Here is a 21,129-nt window from a genome sequence, read left to right on the forward strand (position 1 = left end):
ATTGCTTTAAGAAATCGTGATTTTTTCATTGTTTGAAAGTTAAGATGTTAGAGTTGATTTGTATTCCGTAATAGCTTTTATTTCATTGTATTGTTTATACTAGTAAAATTATGTTGTACGTATATAATTACAAGTTGTAAGCAGGGGTGAGGCAAGTAAAACTTTTGCTTTACGCCCCAAAACTTTTGAGGCCCCAAAAAATTTTACCGATGCATTTTTTGGTATTGAAGATTGTAAAATGAAGTACAAAATATATATAACAAAAGAAAAAAAAAACATTATCTACTTTTTGAGAGCAATATTTTAAAACTTTGAACTAAACTACTCAAATCTTCATATTATTAAATAAAGTTTTTATAATAACATCCTAGGTAATGTCTTTAAAACACACGGCTAATATCTTATTGACTTGAATTGATCCTCGCTAATATAAATATTAATGTTACTATATGAAGTAAAAGACAACAAATATGAAAAATAAAAAGGCAACACTAAATTTTTTGTATATGTGTTTATACTTAAGGCCTCATATTTAATTGATCTTTAGGCCACTAATTTTTATGAAATACTAAAAATTAAATATTCATGGGACTTACGCTTCGGCGAGGCAAATGTAAAACGCCCCGCCTTACGCCTTTTAAATCACTGAATGGAACTAAAACAGAAGAGCGAAAACTAAAAGAAGAAACAAACCTATACCCACTTGATTTGAATCAGTCTAAACTTTATATACAATGAACTCATAAAAATTTCTGGGTGCCCAAAATCCAACCAACTGAATGAGTGTCAATAAAACAAATATAGGACCTACTATTTCTACGAATTTTGCTTGTGTTTAATCTTTTCCAGTTGTCCTTTCGGGGACATCCGATTAAAAAAAAAAAATCCAGTTAGAAATCATTCTACGCTCACATACGTTACAGTAGAAATAACGGATAATCCAAAGCAGTTGGGCTACCATATACATCGACTGGAAACATAATGGCCCAAAGCAGGCCCACGGAGAATGTACGAAGGACTCCTTGGCCCAACCCATAAGAAATAGTATTAGGCTAGTACGTGTTGCGCTTACCTCGTTAAACGGAAAGAAGGTATAATTGGACATGAATGTCAGTTTTGGTTGCCAAAACCATATCTAAAGTTAAAGAGGAGATAATCAGACAGAAACTAAATTAAGAAGTCATTGCTGGTCTAATGTCATCTGTTACTCAAGAACCCCATATTTTGATTTCTTCAATAGTTTACTTCAGTTCGTCAAACATATTAAAATGTCATATATAGGAATTGAACTCCACAAGATTCAAGTGAAAAGGAAAAAGAAACGTAGAGATAAAACTAGCAATGACGTTCCCGAAGTTATGTAAGGTTCGAGAGTACAACAACCCAGTCCTTTGAGAAATTTTATGATATGCTATTATGCTATAAGGCATTCACCTTGCCTAACTACAAATAGTTCCACGACAATTAAAAAAAATGCAATAGATTAATGGTGGACTTTTCTAAAATTTGCATTGATTCCTCAACTTTTAAGAATTTGTAAAGTCGCCTTCATATTGTTTTATCCTCATTGATTAAGATAATTCCTCACACTTTCTGATAAGAAAAATGAAAAATATGGATCAAGTCATTGTAGACAGGAGCAGAGCTAGCATTGAGGTATGAGTTCGTCAGAATACAGTAATTTTGGTCTAAATTTTGAAAAATTTACTGAATATGTACATCTAATAAACTTCAAAATCCATAACTTCAAACCACTGATTCACAATTACCCCAAAACGTAAAAATCCTCTAAAATTATAAACAATAGAATATGGCTAAAATTAACGAAGAACGGATACTGATTGCAGAATAGAGTACAATGATCAGTTTGTAAAATCAAAATTACTAGTCAATTGAGCTAGCTTTAATCCACAAATAGAAAAGTAAATTCAACAAAATGTACAACAAGAACATACGCACCATAACTCTCCATCTCGGCCTTGGATTTCCTTGATGAAAAATTCTCTTATTTCACTCCACACCACAGACAGATATTGATACATTTTCTTATTAACCAACTATATCTCTCTATAAATTTCGACGGCATTAAGGAGTGGCGGAAGAGTTGATACCGCAGTTTTGTTAATCACAACATCGTACCTCTCAACACCATAGCCTGGAGACACTGTGTACACAGTTGTCGCGGACAAATAGTTTGGAGACATAGGTCCATAAAATAGGTTATCGTTTATATAAATGTTGAATTCCCTTATTTGTGTCACAGGCAATTCAACAACTTCGGCGAAATGCATGTATATGTAATATCTGTCAGTAATATTATTAGCTGTCCAATAAAAGGACACCGATTCCTTGGTGGCGGTCAACGGGTCCAGTGTCACGGCCGTACTCATTATCGCCGATGGTACTTTGTAAGTGTTTTCAAGTACGTCTTGTGTTGTATTAATAATTGCTTTTGTGTCCCATAGAAATGGCATCCAAATTCTATCGTATGCATCATAGCTGTACCTGTTTTGTGTTAAATGGAAAACAAACAATTGTTAACGAATGTATTCAACTTGAAAAAAAGACAGAATGCTAATTGATGGCCGGTCATAATTCATTAAAGATTTTAAGGTTACAAAGGTCGTGACTAAGTCTTGGTTGATTAGTTTGTCTTTTCTTGGTGTGGTGTGGCTAACAGGCGACAGAAGGATGAACATGGTCAACCAGAAATTATTATGTTCGCGATTCTTCATCTATGATAGATAAAATGCTCCAGAAATATGGGGAGGATCAAGCTAGTAGAAACCGGGTTAACTTTTATAAAGAGGTGAATGTAGGATTTGAACTTTATGCGTACGGAATGGAAATTCTATTATATTATGCCTAATTTACTAGGTTTAAAATGTATTATTTATACTTACTTAATAATTTGTAATGTAAATATAGGTTCTAAGTCAAAACTACTAGCTAGGTTAAGATGAACCCATAGTTTCTTCTCTAGATCCACCCTTGCTTTTATATACTCGCAGAATAAAAACTTCTGTATCATACATCACGTTATTTAAAATTTAATTACACCTAATTATTTTCCTATAACAAGAATTAACGGATTGAAATGCAGAATTTGTAATTTTGAAAATAAGACAAGTTACCTACTATAATAGATAAACGTGACTTGATGGTATAAAAATTACTTACACTGAAGATGTATGTAAAAACTTTTATGTCGTTTGTATTGCATATAAGTTAAAATCCTCTATTATTTATGTCACAAACAACATGATATTTATTGCATAGGAAAATCTTGATCTTCTAAAATTAAAAAGAACATACCTAATGTATTGATTGGTTAAGGTACCGAAGTTCAGACGTGCATAAAGTTCCAATGATTTACTTAGTGTTGGATATATGGTAATATTCAAAGGCCTTAACTCTAAGGCTGAAATAAAAGGAGTTGTAGTATCTGTCTTGACAAGGCAAACAGTTACATAGTCAGTGGAGGGTGTGTATATAATTTCCTTCCTAATTGGTATAGAAGCATTAGAAATTGTGACTGTGTCCCAATAATTTTCTCCAATGTAAAGATCAAAATTTGGTAATTGGCCAGTTTCATCATAATCTCCATATAGAAAACTTGCTCTTATCAAGTACTTGCCAAAACTCCCTTGAGCTGGGGTTAAAGTGTAGCAATTTTTAGTTCCTAAAGGGAAGCTTGTAACTGTGAGAAATAGCCTTTCTGGGGAATTGGATTGGTAAATAGGTGATATGCTATTGCTCACTCCACCACTGACATAACCTACATCTGAAGTGTAAGATAGTCCTGTTATTATGTCAGTATAGTTGGAACCTGCTGGTATTCCACAATCAATGCTTATGAATCCTGTAAAACATGAACATAAAAATAACATGAGCATTAATAAACAGGGCAAAAAATAATATTATTGGAGCCACATATATACTACGCGCAGAGTCAGAGGCGGGTTCAAGATTTTAAGTTTATATGGGCTTTGGTCACAACTTTTTTTGTTTACTGAGTTCTATATTAAGTGTATTCCGCACATGTGGAGAATAAATTTATTAAAGGGATATACTACTAATAAACATGATACCTGATTGATCGTCTTGTGCAACAGCTATTGTTGCTAAAGATAAAGTAACAAGCCATGCAAAGAGGAAGCCATTCAACATCTCCATATTTGGATTTACTCTGTTATCTAGAAGTTTAATTGGTTAATTGAGAATAACTTTTGGGGGCTTTGCCTTATATAGTCCTAGCACAATTTGACCAAGTTAAAGAATGAAGTTTCCAAGTGATTTGATGAAGTCTATCCTGATATCACCTGCTGAGCAAGGTCAGTGCAAGTGGGCAACACATCTATTATCTTAATATGTTCGTGTCATGAAATGTGCTTTCTATTTTAAAATTCTACTAGTTTACCTTGAATTGAGCCACTAGGTAGCAAAAAAAAAAAAAAAAAAAAAGCCACTAGGTAGTATACCAAGCATATATGTCGTGGGAATGATAGCTGACTAGAAGAAGCCTAACAAGAGGCTTTATTAGTTTATATGTCCAAGATATCATTCCATTGAAAGTTGTAGGTTATACTAGACATTTTAAAAATCAGTTCAACTACAGATTAGTATAAGGATTACATCTATATGATCTTGATTGTTCCTGTATAACCGTGACTTCAAGTAATGTTGTACTTGTTCAAAATAGTAGAGAAACTAGTCTCAGTAAACAATATGGCCCACAATCATATTCTTTTTTGCTCAAAATAGTAATCCTATTACCCTACGTTATCCAAGTCAATTCGTTGTGGCTTTTGCACATTCCAAAGGATAGTAGTACTCCCTAGTCCCTCCGTTTCAATTTAAGTGTTTTAGTTTGACTGAACATCGAGTTTAAGAAATAAAGGAAAAATTTTGAATCTTGTGATCTTAAACTTGTCATGTAAAATGTTGAAGTTGGAAAACTTACTAAATGTAGAAAGAGACACTCTTTTTGGGACAAATAAAAAAGGAAAGTGAGACACTTAAATTGAAACGGAGGGAGTACTAATATTCTAGGAAACAGATGTTACATTATCGAAAACTTGGTGCATTTTGAGTTATAGTAATTGGGATGGGCTAGATACTTGCAATTGCTTTCTTGTGAGAGCCATTTCCGTTGCCAAAAACTCCTTCAATTCATTGACTGCATAATTTGTGGTTAGCCTTTCACTTCCCTATTGGAAGTTTCTGTATATGATATGAGAATTGAGAACAACATTGAAAATAAGCAAATGAAGACCGAAGAGATTAATTTTCAGCATGCTGGCTAGCAAATTCCGCCAAGCTCTAATTTAATATTAGCATTATCTAGAGAAAAGCCTCTGACTTAACAGAGATACTCTTTTTTTTTTTTTTCTTTTTTCTGCAGAGTTTGTAACTGTCAAGAGGTCCATCTGGAGAGGTTTTAAGAAAGTATTTAATCATATACTTCCATATTACGATATAACTAATTATGACGAAAATATTCAAGAGCCAGTGTCTGCAGTTTCATTAAACAAGTAAGTATTTTCTTTTTCTCATGGGCTGCTGTGGTTAGATATCGAAAGAGTTTATTTCACACAAGATTGTTAGACCTTTACCTGTTGCATCAATAAATTAAAATAATTTTTTAAAAAATAAAAATTACTGAATTATTGTGGCAATTTCTCAAGAAATGCATCTCAAAGGAAAAAAAATAATCAAATTGTCCATAATTAAACAAATTGTTTTTGAGCAAGTTGGGCAAATTTTACCTATAACCTAATGCCAAATCTGGTTTGATTATAGGAAAACTTACATAAATAGTTACCTTTTATTAGCTCCTAATAATATATAGCTACAAGTTTGATAATTACAAACCGTAGCTCCCTTTAATGTCCCAGCGGTTGTATTTCATTATTTTGAAATACAGCGAAATACAAATATCGTGAAAACAAAGTGGCGTAAAAATAGGCTCTATATTTGGAACATTCACTATATTTGCACAAAAAAAATACGAATACATTGAAATACAGCGAAATACAAAAATCGTGAAAACAAGGTGGAGTAAAAATAGGCTCTATATTTGGAACATTCACTATATTTACACCAAAAAAAGATGAATACATTGAAATACAAAAATCGTGAAAAAAAAAATAGAGTAAAAATAGGCTCTATATTTGGAATATTCACTATATTTACACCAAAAAACGATGAATACACTGAAATACAACGAACATCAAAAATCATGAAAACAAAGTGGATGTAATTCGATGATCCTCGCCTTTTTTTTTTTTTTTTTTTTTTTTTTTTGCGATAAACACAACTTTATGACCATGTTTAACTTTATCTTCTTCTAAAGCAACAACATAAAGCATATGGAGTTCAGATCTGAAGAACTAGAACCTTAAGCTTCTCGAGTTTGGAGATGGAGATGGTAGTAGTAGTGGTGGTGGTGGTGCTGACAATGGCGTTGGTGGTGGAGATGGAGGAGGGAGGGAGGGGTAAGTGAGGGGAAGGAGAGGAGAGGCCGGAGATAGAGAAAAGGAGGGAGAGAGGCGGCAATGAGGGGAAGGAGAGGAGAGGAGACACTAAAAAAAAAGGGTAATTTGCGGAGATAGAAAGTTGCAATTCGCGGGGATTTTAGCCTCCACTAATTACTTGAGGAGGCTAAAACCCCCACAAATTGCAACTTTCAACCTCTGCAAGAGAGATTTTTTTTTTTTTAGGGTTTGAAGAAGATGAAAAATCTTAAATGTGTAGTGAGGGAGAATATGGAGAGGTATATGTATTTTGAAAGTTACCGAACCAGTTATGGAATATAATTTTTGAAAAATAAAGCTACGAAAATTAAATAAAAAATAAGGTAGTTATTATTACTAAATAAGTCTTAGAGATAGCTATGACAAGTAAATTTCTCTTGATTATATACCCCCAAATGATTGTTGTTGGTATTGGAAAAAACTATGCAAGATTAGGGACATCTTTGCTCCTGGATATGTGCAACAGGGGAGGCTTAAACCATCAGGAAAATACACTATTGCAGGAGGTTATAGGTGGAGAAGAGGTGAAATTGAGGAATGGCCATGGTACAGATGGGTGTGGAGCAAAGGAACTATCCCAAAACACAGCTTTATATGTTGGTTGGCACTATTAAATAGATTGCAAACTAAGGACAGGTTGCTTAAAATGGGAATTAGCCAGAATGTTAAATGTTGGCTATGTAGGTCAAGTACTGAAACTGTGGTACATGTGTTCTTTGAGTGACCTTTTTCCTGGCAGTGCTTGCAAGATACATTGAACTGGCTAGGAAAAGGGATCATACGGAGAGATCTACATGGGATTTGGAAGAGAATAACTTGGAGCACAAAAGGAAGAGGTTGCAGAGAATTGGCTTTAGCTGCTGTGGCAGCATTGATATATCGAATATGGAAGGCACGTAACACTGCCTTATGGGAACACAAAGTCGTACAACCATCACTAGTAGCTGCCCAGGTCAAGCTTGAATGCACGTTAAATCTTTTTACAAAGGAAGCAAAACAATATAGCAAAAGCATGGATAGATACTACACTTAGCTAGGAGTATAATCTTACTTTCATGTATAGAGGATGAGAATAAGTGGCAGTACGGAGTTTGTTGTTTATTTCACTACGTTGTAACTGTTCGTGGAGATCAATTAAAAAAAAAAATCTTCACCAAAAAAAGAAGAAAGAAGGAAATTTTTCTCTAAGGTTGGAGCTTGATAAACACTCAACCCGTTATGGAAAAAGTATCTATTAGAGCTTTGACTATTAGCTATTGACTGCATCCTTTTCTGAGCTCCCACCAACTAAGTGAAAATTGGCAAGCTGGAACTTGAACTCCCTAACCAACAAGAAATCCTCGGTGAAATCAGAATCAACATTCCTAGATAGTTATGATAAGTAGTGAGGGGAAGGGGTAGGTAAGGGGCGGGGGAGGTTAATCATATAGAAGCTCAAAGGAGTAGCATAATGAAAGGTGGAATTATACCACCAATTAGCTAAGGGAAGGAAGTTGAACCAATCCTATGGAGAGTGATCAGTTGAGAAACACCTGAGGTAAGTTTTAAGACATCTGTTAAGCAGCTCAATCTGAGGGTTGTAGGTAGTGGAAATCTGAACTCTCTAGTGTGATAAAAAATTCTTACCAAAAAGAACTGATATAGATGGAGTCCCTATCACTGATGATGATAATAGTTGGATGCCCACGGTGTTTAAAAGTATGATCCAGGAATATAAGTGCTAAAGTTTTAGCATAATAAGGATGAGCCAGGCCTATAAAGAGACCATATTTGGTAAATCTGTCTACAATCACACAAATAACAAATTTCTTTTTTGATTTGAGCAACCCTTCTATAAAGTTAAACTCAAACTCATTTCAATTCACTAGATAAGGAGGGAAAAAAGGGCAAGTTATACATTTGATAAGTCGGCCAAATATAATTATAACCACTAGCAAATATACATAAATTAACACTATTATTTTGGGTATATTATACATCTGCCGCTAGCCAAATATATTATACTTATATAATACATCTGCTGGCTATTATTTTGGATGATGGATATACAAAATAAAAATCACCCCAAGAAAACGTACTACAAGAACTAGCCCTAAAATTCTCCATCTCAGCTTTAGATTTCCTTGATGCCACACCACAGACGAACAATTGATATATTTTCTTGTTGTCCTGCTATATCTCTTTATAAATTTAGACAGCATTAATGAGTGGCGGAAGAGTTGATGTCACAGTTTTATTAATAACATCGTACCTCTCGACACCAGAGCCCGGAGACCCTGAATACACCATCAAGGTCAACAAATAGTTGGGAGACATAGGTCCATAAGAGGTTATCGTTGATATAAATGTTGATTTCCCTTGTTTGTGTAGCTGGCAATTCGACCACTTCGGTGAAGTACATGTATATTTAATACCTGTCTGTGATGTTATCAGCGGTCCAGTAAAAGGACACCGAGTGGTCGGTCGAGGTCAAAGGATCCGGTGTCACAGCCGTGCTCATCACCACTGAGGGTAGTCGGTAAAGGCTGTCAGAGCTGTACCTGTTTTGTAGTTAAATAGAAAACAAACAATTGTGATACGAGTTGTACTGAAGGCAGAGGAAGTAGTACAGTCTGTTAAGTAGTTAATGAAGGGAATAAATAAGAAGTTGTGATTTTCACAGTTTAGTCCTTGAGTTTATATTAAATCTAGTATCAGTATTTATTATTCAGTCCCTATAAGTTAGTTATGGTGTTTTGTCTGTAGTGAGCACAAGCACTGACATCTATGCCTTGTATTCCCCTCATTTTCATCTATCAGATATATCATTATTGTTGCTTATTTCTTTTTCTTCTTTTTCTTAGCTGTAGCTGTTCTTAATTTTTACCCGAAAATTCCCAATCTGCATCAGTGGTATCAGAGCAGATCTTGGCTTTGTGGGTATCAATGTCGTCGGAAATGTTAGAAATGGTGACTATGTTACAAAAATTGTCATCTGAGATGTCTAATTTTTCCAGTAGACAAGAACAATTTGAAGAGAGGCAGGAACAATCTCGACGAGCTCAAGAACAGTCAATACGTGAGCTCCGAGATGCAGTCAACATTGATCGGAGACCGGAAAGAGACAAGGAAGCAGTGGACAATGGGGAACGACTGTATTCCCCATCGGATACACCACTTTCGATTGGGTCTTGCTCCTTCATGCTTCCATCTAATTCAAATGCAGCAGGGGTAAGTTATAGTCAAGCTCCTAATCTACCAGTTAATTCACTCGCAATTGGGTCTGTTAATGCTGTTACTAGTACTGTTAATGGAACCTCTGCACCTCTTTATTCCCAAATCTCATCACCTTTTCACACCCAAGGAATTCAGACTTCGAACCACCAACACACCTTACCCATACAGTCAATTCCTATGCCCCAATTTCACCAATCACCCATGTTTCAACCCAATAATTACCCAGTTCCACCCATACAAGGGTTTCAACCCATGTTCCAGAATCAAAATTATTCAACCCCACCTACACAAGGATTCCAATTTCAACCAACACAGTTCTCCAATTATAATCACCTGCCCTATGGTGCAACCCTTGGTACTAACTACTCTAATTCAGGAATTCCATATGCAAGTACTTATCTACCTACTCACATTCCATCATCCATATACCATCAAATTCCTGTAGCCCAATCAACACTACCAAACTACAACACTAGTCAGCAAATACCCTATCCTAATCCAGTACAAAACAGTCACAATATCCACCTTCCTATTCCTTCATTCACTAAGTACACCAAAATTGAGTTTCCAAGGTTCTCCGGGGAGGACTTAAGAACTTGGTTGTATAAGGTGGAACAATTCTTCTCTGTAGAAGACATTTCCATCCACCAGAGGTTGAAACTAGTAGCAATTCATTTTGACGGTGATGCATTACAATGGCATCAAGGGTATATGAAAGCAAGAGCTCACTTGCCATTACCCACATGGGAAGAATACTTGTATGCACTTGCTGATAGATTTGGTGCAGAATACACTGACCCTATGACAGAGTTGATGAGGGTGAAACACACTGGTTCTGTAAAAGAATATCAGGCAGCTTTTGATAGTGTCATGACTAGACTGAACTTATCTGTTGAACATTCAATTAGTATATTTTTTAACAACCTAAGGCCTGAATTGAGTGATGTTGTGAGGATTGGAAATCCTTGTAACTTGCCACAAGCTTACTACTTGGCAAGATTACATGAATCTAATTTTGCTGCTCAAAGCAAGGCAATTAAGGGAATAACTTCTGGATATATTCACTCTCAATCTAAGCCAGCCATTGGTAATAGTTCAAATACCTTTCAGAAGGGAAATTTTGGGGGGTATAGAAGGCCTGTTACTGCAAGGATGGATACCAATAGAAGGAAGAGACTGACCCCAGCAGAATTGGATGAAAAGAGATCAAAGGGATTGTGTTTTTTGTGTGATGAAAAGTATACACCTGGTCACAGGTGTAAAGCTAAAAGACAACTGTTTTCCATGGAACTAGAGGAAGGGGAAGAACTGGTGGATTGTGAGTTAGAAGTTCCAGAAGAAGAGGATCCAATAGAACAGGAGTGTGTGGAAGAAACAACACTGGAAAGTTGTGCCATATCATTGCAAGCTTTAAATGGCACTATGGGATACAAGACATTAAGACTTAAGGGATTTAACGAACAGAATCCTATAGAAGTTTTCATAGACTGTGGTTCCACCCACAACTTCATTGATGAGGAAGCAGCTAAAAGATTGGGGTGTGAGGTGATAACAATTAAAGCCCAATTGGTGCAAGTAGCTGATGGAAGGGGAATACCTACTAACAAGTTATGTAAAGGGTTCAAATAGTTCATGCAAGGGGCCATGTTTCAAGATGACTTCTTAGTGTTCCCTGTTGGCAAGAGTGATATGGTATTGGGAGTACAATGGTTGTGTCCTTTGGGAGATATCAAGTTCAATTTTCAGAAACTCTTTATGGAATTTGAACATCAAGGACAGTTGCTGAAATTACAAGGGATTCAACCCAAGTTTAAGACTGTAGAAGCAAGGTCCATCACCAAAATGACTGAGGTGAGCTCGCAGTTTTTCATGATACAAGTGAGAAGTGCTGAAATGGTGATAAACAAAAGGGAGGAAATTGTGGTAGAAGATGAACCAGTAGTTGTGACAGGGTTGTTAGAAGAGTATAAATGTATTTTTGGGGAACCTCAGAAACTTCCTCCATCAAGGGGAGTTTTTGACCACCATATTCCATTGCTTGAAGGGGTCAATCCTGTTAACTCTAGACCCTATAGATATTCTCCAATACAGAAAGACATTATAGAGAATATGGTAAGGGAAATGATGGAGCAAGGGATCATTCAACATAGTTCAAGTCCATATGCATCACCAGTGGTGCTAGTTGGTAAGAAGGATGGGTCATGGAGACTATGTGTAGACTATAGAGCTTTAAATAAGGGGACTATAAAAGACAAGTTTCCAATACCAATTATAGAAGAACTGTTGGATGAATTGGGAGGCTCTCAAATCTACTCAAAGATAGATTTAAGGGCTGGGTACCACCAGATTAGGATGGCACCAGCTGATATTGCCAAAACTGCTTTCAAAACCCATTCTGGACATTTTGAGTATTTAGTCATGCCCTTTGGGCTAACTAATGCTCCATCTAGTTTTCAGAGTCTTATGAATCACATATTTCAAGATCATTTAAGAAAATTTGTCTTGGTTTTCTTTGATGACATTTTAATTTACAGCAAAACCTTGGAAGACCACCTGGTGCATCTTAAGATTACTTTCGAACTGTTGGTGAAGAACCAGTTGCTAGCTAAAAGAAGTAAATGTGTTTTTGCTGCTGAAAGGGTAGAGTACTTGGGACACTACATATCAACAGAAGGGGTAGCTACAGACCCTAAAAAAATAGAAGCTGTTCAAGATTGGCCAGTACCTGAGACTCTTAAACAGTTGAGAGGGTTCTTAGGTCTAACAGGTTATTATAGAAGGTTCATTAAGGGGTATGGGGTTATCAGTAAACCTCTTACTGAGTTGTTGAAGAAAGACAGTTTTATGTGGAATCAAAAGGCAACTGAGGCTTTCAAGAACCTCAAGGTGGCACTCACAACAGCACATGTATTGGTGTTGCCTGACTTTTCAATAATCTTTGTTGTAGAAACAGATGCATGCAACATTGGTATTGGGGCAGTATTGATGCAGAAAGGACAACCCATTGCATTTCTCAGCAAGGGTTTGTCTGTTCAGCACCAAACTTTGTCTGTCTATGACAAGGAATTATTGGCTCTAGTGATGGTTGTTAACAAATGGTCACAGTATTTGATAGGGAGAACATTTATTGTCAAAACAGACCAGAAGGCTCTTAAATTTCTATTGGAACAGAAATTACACACTGGAACACAGCTCAAGTGGATTACCAAACTTATGCAGTATGACTTCAGCATAGAGTATAAGAAGGGGAAGGAAAACAAGGCTGCAGATGCATTATCTAGGCTGCCATTAGTAGAGTTTTCTGCAATGACACTATCCACAATTAAGACTAACTTGCTACAGCTGGTTATGCAGAGTTGGGAGCAAGATGGAGAAATACTTGAATTGATACAGACTCTTAAAACTGGAAGTAGGACAGAAAAGGGGTATACTTTCCTTAATGATCAATTGAGAAAGAATGGGAGATTGGTGGTAGGACCAGTGGAACAATTGAGGAAAGAAATTATAACTCTTTGGCATGATTCACCTCTGGGAGGACACTGTGGAGTGGATCACACTTACAGGAAGTTATATGCATTATTTTATTGGAAAGGGATGAGAGGGGATGTTCAAGAATATGTGAAGGGTTGTGATGTTTGTCAAAGACATAAATATGATAATGCCCCTTACCCTGGATTGTTACAACCTTTGAAGGTGCCTACACAGGCTTGGGGAAGTGTAAGCATGGATTTCATAGATGGTTTACCTAAGTCTAAGGGAAAACCTGTTATCTGGGTTGTGGTAGATAGACTAACCAAATATGCTCACTTTGTTGGTCTATCCCACCCTTATTCAGCAAGTGAAATAGCTAAATTGTTCATGGAGAACATTTATAAACTTCATGGGATACCTGAAGACATTATAAGTGACAGGGACCCTGTATTTACTAGCAAGTTGTGGCAAGAATTGTTTTCTATATTGGGGGTCACTTTGAACACATCTACTGCATACCATCCCCAGACAGATGGTCAAACAGAGGTGATCAATAGATGTTTAGAAACTTATTTGAGGTGTTTTTGCTCTGAATCTCAGAAGGATTGGTATTCTTACCTTGCTACTGCGGAATGGTGGTACAACACCACTTTCCACAACTCAATACAAACCACTTCTTATGAGGCCCTTTATGGACAACCTCCACCTATGCATTTACCCTATATAGCAGGAGAGTCAGGCATGAAAGAAGTTGATAGAAGTTTACTGACAAGGGAGTTCAAGAATCAGCTTCTACAGTTTCATCTCAAGAGAGCTCAACAGAGAATGATGGACCAAGCTAATAAGCATAGGTCAGACAGGCAGTTTCAAGAAGGGGATTGGGTATACTTAAAAATTCAACCTTATAGGCAAGTTACATTATCTGGAGGAAATTTCAACAAGCTGTCAGCCAAATATTATGGCCCTTATCAAGTATTACAAAGAATAGGATCAGTAGCATACAAACTATCCTTGCCAACACACTTACTTCTTCATCCCACATTCCATGTTTCACAACTAAAACCTTGTCACACAGTACCATCTGTTTTCTCCCATCCACCTGTTGTTGAACTTGCTAGTCCCTACTGTCCTCAACCAGCTAAGGTGTTAGAAAGAAGAATGATTCAAAAGGGCAATAAGGTTGTGCCTCAAGTGTTAGTACAATGGGAACAACTACCAAAAGATTTGGCCACATGGGAGGACTATAATGCTTTGCTCCTCAGGTTTCCAGCTTTTATTCCTTGAGGTCAAGGAAGATTTTAAGAGGGAAGGACTGATACGAGTTGTACTAAAGGCAGAGGAAGTAGTACAGTCTGTTAAGTAGTTAATGAAGGGAATAAATAAGAAGTTGTGATTTTCACAGTTTAGTCCCTGAGTTTATATTAAATCTAGTATCAGTATTTATTATTCAGTCCCTATAAGTTAGTTATGGTGTTTTGTCTGTAGTGAGCACAAGCACTGACATATATGCCTTGTATTCCCCTCATTTTCATCTATCAGATATATCATTATTGTTGCTTATTTCTTTTTCTTCTTTTTCTTAGCTGTAGCTGTTCTTAATTTTTACCCGAAAAATCCCAATCTGCATCAAATTGTTAATGAATGTATCCACGTTGACAGTAAAAAAGACAAGTATATATAGTCACTACAAAAAAATTATGGGCAGGACCAAGCAAGTAAATCAGTTTAATTTCTATACACTACAAAATAAAAGAATTTAATAGTACTATATATCATGTCATTTAAAAGTCAATTGTAATTCACTTTTTATTACATGTTCGGATTGAGAATCTGCAAAAGATGGGAAGTGATCTATTACAAGAAGTAAAATTACACTTATAGTATAAAAGTTTAAGTTATACATATTGTTAGTCTAAAAAAAAAATAACACTACCAGATTTGCTGATAAGTCTTGTTAAAATGTGTACTAGTAATTTCATGCGTAATCTCATTATTCAATGTTTATTCTTGAAATCTTTTTATGCCGTCAGTGTATATAAGTTATATTCATATACTTATGTCATTAGATCTTAATATAGAATAAGAAAATCTTGATCTTCGAAACCTAAAGAGAATAAGCGTTCCTAAAGTAGTGATTCGTTAAGGAGCCGAAGTTGAGACGTAGGAAAAGTTTCAATGATCTACTTAGTGTAGTAGGATACATGGTAATATTCAAAGGCCTCAACTCTAAGGCTGAAATAAAAGGAGTTGTAGTATCTGTCTTGACAAGGCAAACAGTTATGTAGTCAGTAGAAGGTGTGTATATATTTCCTTCCTAATTGGTATAGAAGCATTAGAAATTGTGACTGTGTCCCAATAATTTTCTCCAATGTAAAGATCAAAATTTGGTAATTGGCCAGTTCCATCATAATCTCCATAGATAAAACTTGCCCTTATCAAGTACTTGCCAAAACTCCCTTGGGCTGGAGTTAAAGTGTAGCAATTTTTAGTCCCTAAAGGAAAGCTTGTGACTCTGAGAAATAGCCTTTCTGGGGAATTGGATTGGTAAATCGGTGATATACTATTGCTCACTCCACCAGTGACATAGCCTACCTCTGAAGTGTAAGATAGTCCTGTTAATTATGGCAGTATAGTTGGAACCTGTTGGTATTCCACAATCGATGCTTATGAATCCTGTAAAAAACATGAACATATTAGCATTAAACAGGGGAAAAATCGCAGCGATATTAAATACAGTATATGAGGTGCAAAATTAGAGGCGAATCTAGAATTTTAAATTTATGGGTTCTGGATCACAACTCTTTTTGCTTGTTCGGTTCTCGATATATTACCTATACATATTAAGTGGTTTTTTTAACACTAATACCAGAGCCGTATGTAGCCTATAAGGTTGGGGTTCAACTGAACCCCAAACTTTAGACGCGGAGCCTAAATTAATGTGTAAAAATTTATTAAAATTGCAATAAATAGTAGATATGAACCCCTAACTTTAAAAATATAATGGGTTCAATGCTAAAAATTTATAGATTGAACCCATAAAATTTAAATTCTGAATCCGTCTCTTACTAATACACAAGAGTGGATCTAGTACTAGAGGTGTGAGTTTCATTTGAACCCATAACTTTAGCCTAGACCTTTATTTATTTGTGTAAAATCCAATAGCATTACTGAAGATATTAAACTATGAACCCAGACTCAAACAAGAGACTCAAACAAGGTGATGGGTTCAGCTTTTGAAACATGAGTCTTGGACTCATAGAATTGAAATCCTAAATTCGTTTCTACTAATACAGAATCTGGACCAAGATTATCGGGTTTTGCGAACCCATTGTTAAACCCATTCCTGTGCAGAATCAATTAAAGGGGTTTACTACTAATTAACATGATACCTGATTGATCGTTTTGTGCAACAGCTATTGTTGCCAAAGAAAAAGCAACAAGCCATGCAAAGAGGAAGCCTTTCAACATCTCCATATTTGAATTTACTCTGTTATCTTGAAGTTTAGTTGGTTAATTGAGAATAACTCTGGGGGCTTTGCTTTATATAGTCCTATCACAATCTGACCAAGTCAAAGAAAGAAGTTTCCAAGTGATTTGATGAACTACATTTTGTTGTCACTTCCTGAGCAAGGGGAGGTGCAACATTTACTATTCTAATGTGCTCTTATGTCATGAAATGTGCTTTCTACTTTAAATAATTCACCAGTTTATCTTGATTGAGCCATTAAGTTATCCTAGTGCTGGACCAAGCATATATGTTATGGGAATAATTGCTGAACTAGAAGAAGTCTAACAAGAGACCTTATTAGTTTATGTCCAACAGTTAAAGATATTATTCCACTGAAATTTTAAGGTTATCTAGACTATAATTTTTTTAGATCATTTCAATTTTCAACTATAGATCAGAATGAGGATCACGTCCATGATCTTGATTGTTCCTAGGTTATACATATAACAATTCGTGGCCTTGAAATAAACAGCTCCATTAATTAAGTTATTAAAAGCCAGCGAGGACACTGATATTAGCCAAGGACTGTTGTACTCGTTCAAACTAGTAGAGAAAACTAATTTCAGTAAACACTATGGCCCACAATCATATTCTTCCTTGGAAAAAATTTTTAGTAATCCTATTACAATACGTTTATCCAAGTCAATTCATTGTGGCTTTTGCACGTCCCAAAGGATAGGAAACGGAGGTGACATTATTTGAATGGGTGTAGATCCTTGCAAACTCTGTTATAGAGACTAGTGTCACGTCCTTAGTCTTCAACTAAGCGCACGTGCGGCACTTGACAACTCGCTCACGTTCTTGCACAACTTGCTCACGATCTTGCTATGCCAAGTCAGCCTAGATTACTACACTTAAGATCACTAGGGAATAGTAAGTGAATAAGACAAGAGAAATTTGCCAGAAGGAAGCTTTTTATTATAGAAGAGTTGATTGATTTTTGCTTGATGATTTTTACAAATGAATTACCCTCCTATTTATATTACTCACCTAGGGACTAATATGTAAATAATAATTATTATACAAGTCCCTACATATTTACTAATAAGCCCCTATTCTAGAAATCTCTACACAACTAGAGTATTCCAAGGACTTTCTATGCAAATCCATGAAATTCTAGGGTCTTACAAGGGAAACCTCCCCATATCTCTAGAATCTTCCTATAATATTTCTTCTTCCTCTTATGTAATCATTCCACATGGCAAATATATGTGCCAAGTGGCACCTATGTGGCATGATGACATGGTGGGTCCTCACACTCTCCCCCACCTGATGGTGCGACGACCGCGGCGCACTGCTACTGTGTAAACTCTTGAATCTTGTCTTTAAATTGCCACAAGTCTTCATAACGCTCCCATGTGGCCTCTTCCGGTGGTTTCCCCTTCCAGTGGACGAGGAACATGGCGGTGGCTTTCTGCCCTTGTTTTCGCCTGGCCTAGTAATCAATGATAGCCTCAATCTCGCTATCGTGTGAGACGGTGACAGTAATTGGTGCATGACTTGACGTTTTTCCGGTTCATAATCCAACTCAATCTTGTGATCCTGCTCACGCCTAAGAGGCAAGCTCTTAGGTAGCTCTTTGGAAATACCATCTTTGTTTTCTTCGAGCAAATTATCTATCCAAGGCGGTGGTGTCTCTTGGGTACCATTATCTTCCTTCAAACTTGTAATGGTTGCCATGAATGTTGGTTCTTCTTTCTTGAGCCCCTTGACAAGCTGCATAGCTGAAAGTTGTGCATGGCCCTGTCCATGCGACATAGTCATTGTAGGCACCATGCAAGCGCCTTCTCGCTCCATGACCAAGAGACGTTGGAGGTAGGGATCGATCATCGCGTGGCAATGTGTAAAGAATTCTTGCCCCAAAACAATGTCAAAAATATCCATAGTAGTGGCGGTAAAATTTGTCATACCTTTCCAATCGCCCAATTTGACACTAACGCCATTAGCTACACCACGAGCATTTTCTGGCTTAGCATTCACGGTCTTGACGAAGGCGTTAATTGGAGTGAGCTTCAACTCTAGTCTCTTCGCTGCGGCCTCGGTTACAAAATTATGAGTCGCCCCAGTGTCTACCAGTGCACGAGCGGGCTTGTTATTGATGGTGAGATCCACGTACTGGTTTTTATTATCATCGGTTTGACTATCTTGCTTCGCGACAGCGCCACATAGTCTAATCGTCCCCAACTGTGCGATTCCCGTACTCTGTGTTTGCGTCTGCTCGTGACTTGCACGTGCCATAGCGCTAATGCTCTTCAGGTCAGGGCAATTTTTGAAGCTGTGCGACCCTCCGCATAAGTAGCATCCCTTCTTCTCGTTCTGCGCCTTCTTTTCAGCATAGCCCTGACGACCACCTGACTTCTTGCTGTCGAACTTATTTACATTTTGAGTCTTGGAGTATTGTTGTTGCGACCCCTTGCTCTCGCTACGGTCTCCCCCATCTTTGGCATCGCTACCCCTTGACTCATTGCCTTGGCCTTTGCCATGCTTGTCATGCCTGAAGTCCATCAAAGACTCGGCCTCCACTATGGCTTGGTCTATATCACTGACTTGTCGGCGTTGCAACTCTTGCTTAGCCCAGTTCTGTAACCCGTCCATGAAGTGAAATAACAAGTCATCACTAGTGAGGTTGGGAATTTGAAGCATAAGGGTGGTGAACTCCTTGACATAGTCGCGAATGCTCCCTGTCTGCTTCAACTCTCTAAGTTTGCGCCTTGCCTCATACAAGACATTATTTGGGTAGAACTGTCGCTTGAACTCATTCTTGAATTGATCCCACGTGTTGATTGTGCATAGACCTCTGTTAGTATCAGCGACCTTTCTTCTCCACCATAGCATAGCAGTATCTGTTAGGTACAACACAGTGGTATTGATCTTGGCCTCATCGTCCCTTACTTTTCCATGCTTGAAATAGTTCTCCAAGTGCCAAAGAAAGTTCTCCACCTCTTGTGCATCACGAACCCCTTTGAACACTGGTGGCTTAGGAGCCTCGATCTTAGCCTCCCTCATCATGACAACATTGTTGGCTGCCTCGGTCACACCAACGTTGACCTGCTCTTCGAGTGCCACTATCTTTGCCTTCATGGCATCAATAGTACTCAACGCCTCCATGAGTCTGCACTCTAAGGCAATGATGGTTTGCTTTACCTCAATCTCAGCCTGCATGTGCCCTTCCAAGTCATTTCGGATGCTTTCAATCTCTTCAAGAGTATGCCCCTCAAGAACGCTAAGAGTGCCCTCCACCTTGCCAAAATATATCGATGGCATCCATCCCCATGTTAACCTTCATAACCCACTCTTTACCGAGCGGAACGTCCTCGGACAGGACCTCCACGCCATCCTCGCTCGCCTCAGTGGTAGATGGTTCTTGGGATGTAAGCCCTTCATTTGGCACAACCTCTGGCGGCACCTCCTAGCTTTTGTTGGCGTCATTCCTCTTTTTGTTATGGCCCTTCTTGCCAGCAGCATCCTGGATGACGTTGGCTTGGGTTTTAGTAGCGTTGATTTCTCCGTCGTTTGCCATTCCCTCAGTCATAACCTTCGCTCTGATACCACGTTGTCACGTCCTTAGTCTTCAACTAAGCGCACGTGCGGCACTTGACAACTCGCTCACGTTCTTGCACAACTTGCTCACGATCTTGCTATGCCAAGTCAGCCTAGATTACTACACTTAAGATCACTAGGGAATAGTAAGTGAATAAGACAAGAGAAATTTGCCAGAAGGAAGCTTTTTATTATAGAAGAGTTGATTGATTTTTGCTTGATGATTTTTACAAATGAATTACCCTCCTATTTATATTACTCACCTAGGGACTAATATGTAAATAATAATTATTATACAAGTCCCTACATATTTACTAATAAGCCCCTATTCTAGAAATCTCTACACAACTAGAGTATTCCAAGGACTTTCTATGCAAATCCATGAAATTCTAGGGTCTTACAAGGGAAACCTCCCCATATCTCTAGAATCTTCCTATAATATTTCTTCTTCCTCTTATGTAATCATTCCACATGGCAAATATATGTGCCAAGTGGCACCTATGTGGCATGATGACATGGTGGGTCCTCACACTAGAGAGCAATTTCAGCTGTCAAAATCTCTTCTACTCATTGACTGCATAATTTGTGGTTTGCCTTTTCACTGCAGTAGTGGAAGTTTTTGTATATGATAATAGAGAGTTGATTTCTCAGAGGTCACTCAACTCATGGAAATCGTTCAAGAAAATTACTTTTCTTTAACAAAAAGTTTACTCTACTTTTATCATTTCACCTACAAGATTACTCTACACATTCAGGTGGTATTTCAAGTTGCTTATGTGACATCTTTTTAATCCAACCATTTAAAAAATAATAGGCATCCATTAAAATCATTTTATTAACCCACTCCATGGCCCAACC

The 21,129-nt window shown here is 37.2% G+C and overlaps 1 protein-coding gene across 1 annotated transcript; it reads right to left on the reverse strand.

Moving 5' to 3' along the window:
• Nucleotides 1-2,057: 2,057 nt before the first annotated feature.
• LOC132616722 (putative leucine-rich repeat receptor-like serine/threonine-protein kinase At2g19230) lies at nt 2,058-4,176 on the reverse strand. The gene is made up of 3 exons (XM_060331322.1): nt 4,092-4,176; nt 3,316-3,862; nt 2,058-2,505 (listed from the first exon to the last, which is right to left on the reverse strand). The coding sequence occupies exons 1-3, from the start codon at nt 4,174-4,176 to the stop codon at nt 2,058-2,060; spliced, it is 1,080 nt and encodes a 359-aa protein (XP_060187305.1).
• Between the last annotated feature and the right edge of the window lie 16,953 nt (nt 4,177-21,129).

The sequence above is a fragment of the Lycium barbarum genome, chromosome 1 (genome assembly GCF_019175385.1).
Source record: "Lycium barbarum isolate Lr01 chromosome 1, ASM1917538v2, whole genome shotgun sequence".
Classification (NCBI taxonomy): domain Eukaryota; kingdom Viridiplantae; phylum Streptophyta; class Magnoliopsida; order Solanales; family Solanaceae; genus Lycium; species Lycium barbarum.

Bases quoted from the DNA above. Each gene is read 5' to 3' on its own strand.
- LOC132616722 (XM_060331322.1), bottom strand. From the start codon at position 4,176: ATGGAGATGTTGAATGGCTTCCTCTTTGCATGGCTTGTTACTTTATCT. The intron at 3,863-4,091 runs GTATCATGTTTA...CATGTTTTACAG, and splicing joins TGCACAAGACGATCAATCAG to GATTCATAAGCATTGATTGT. The intron at 2,506-3,315 runs GTATGTTCTTTT...AACACAAAACAG, and splicing joins TTAACCAATCAATACATTAG to GTACAGCTATGATGCATACG.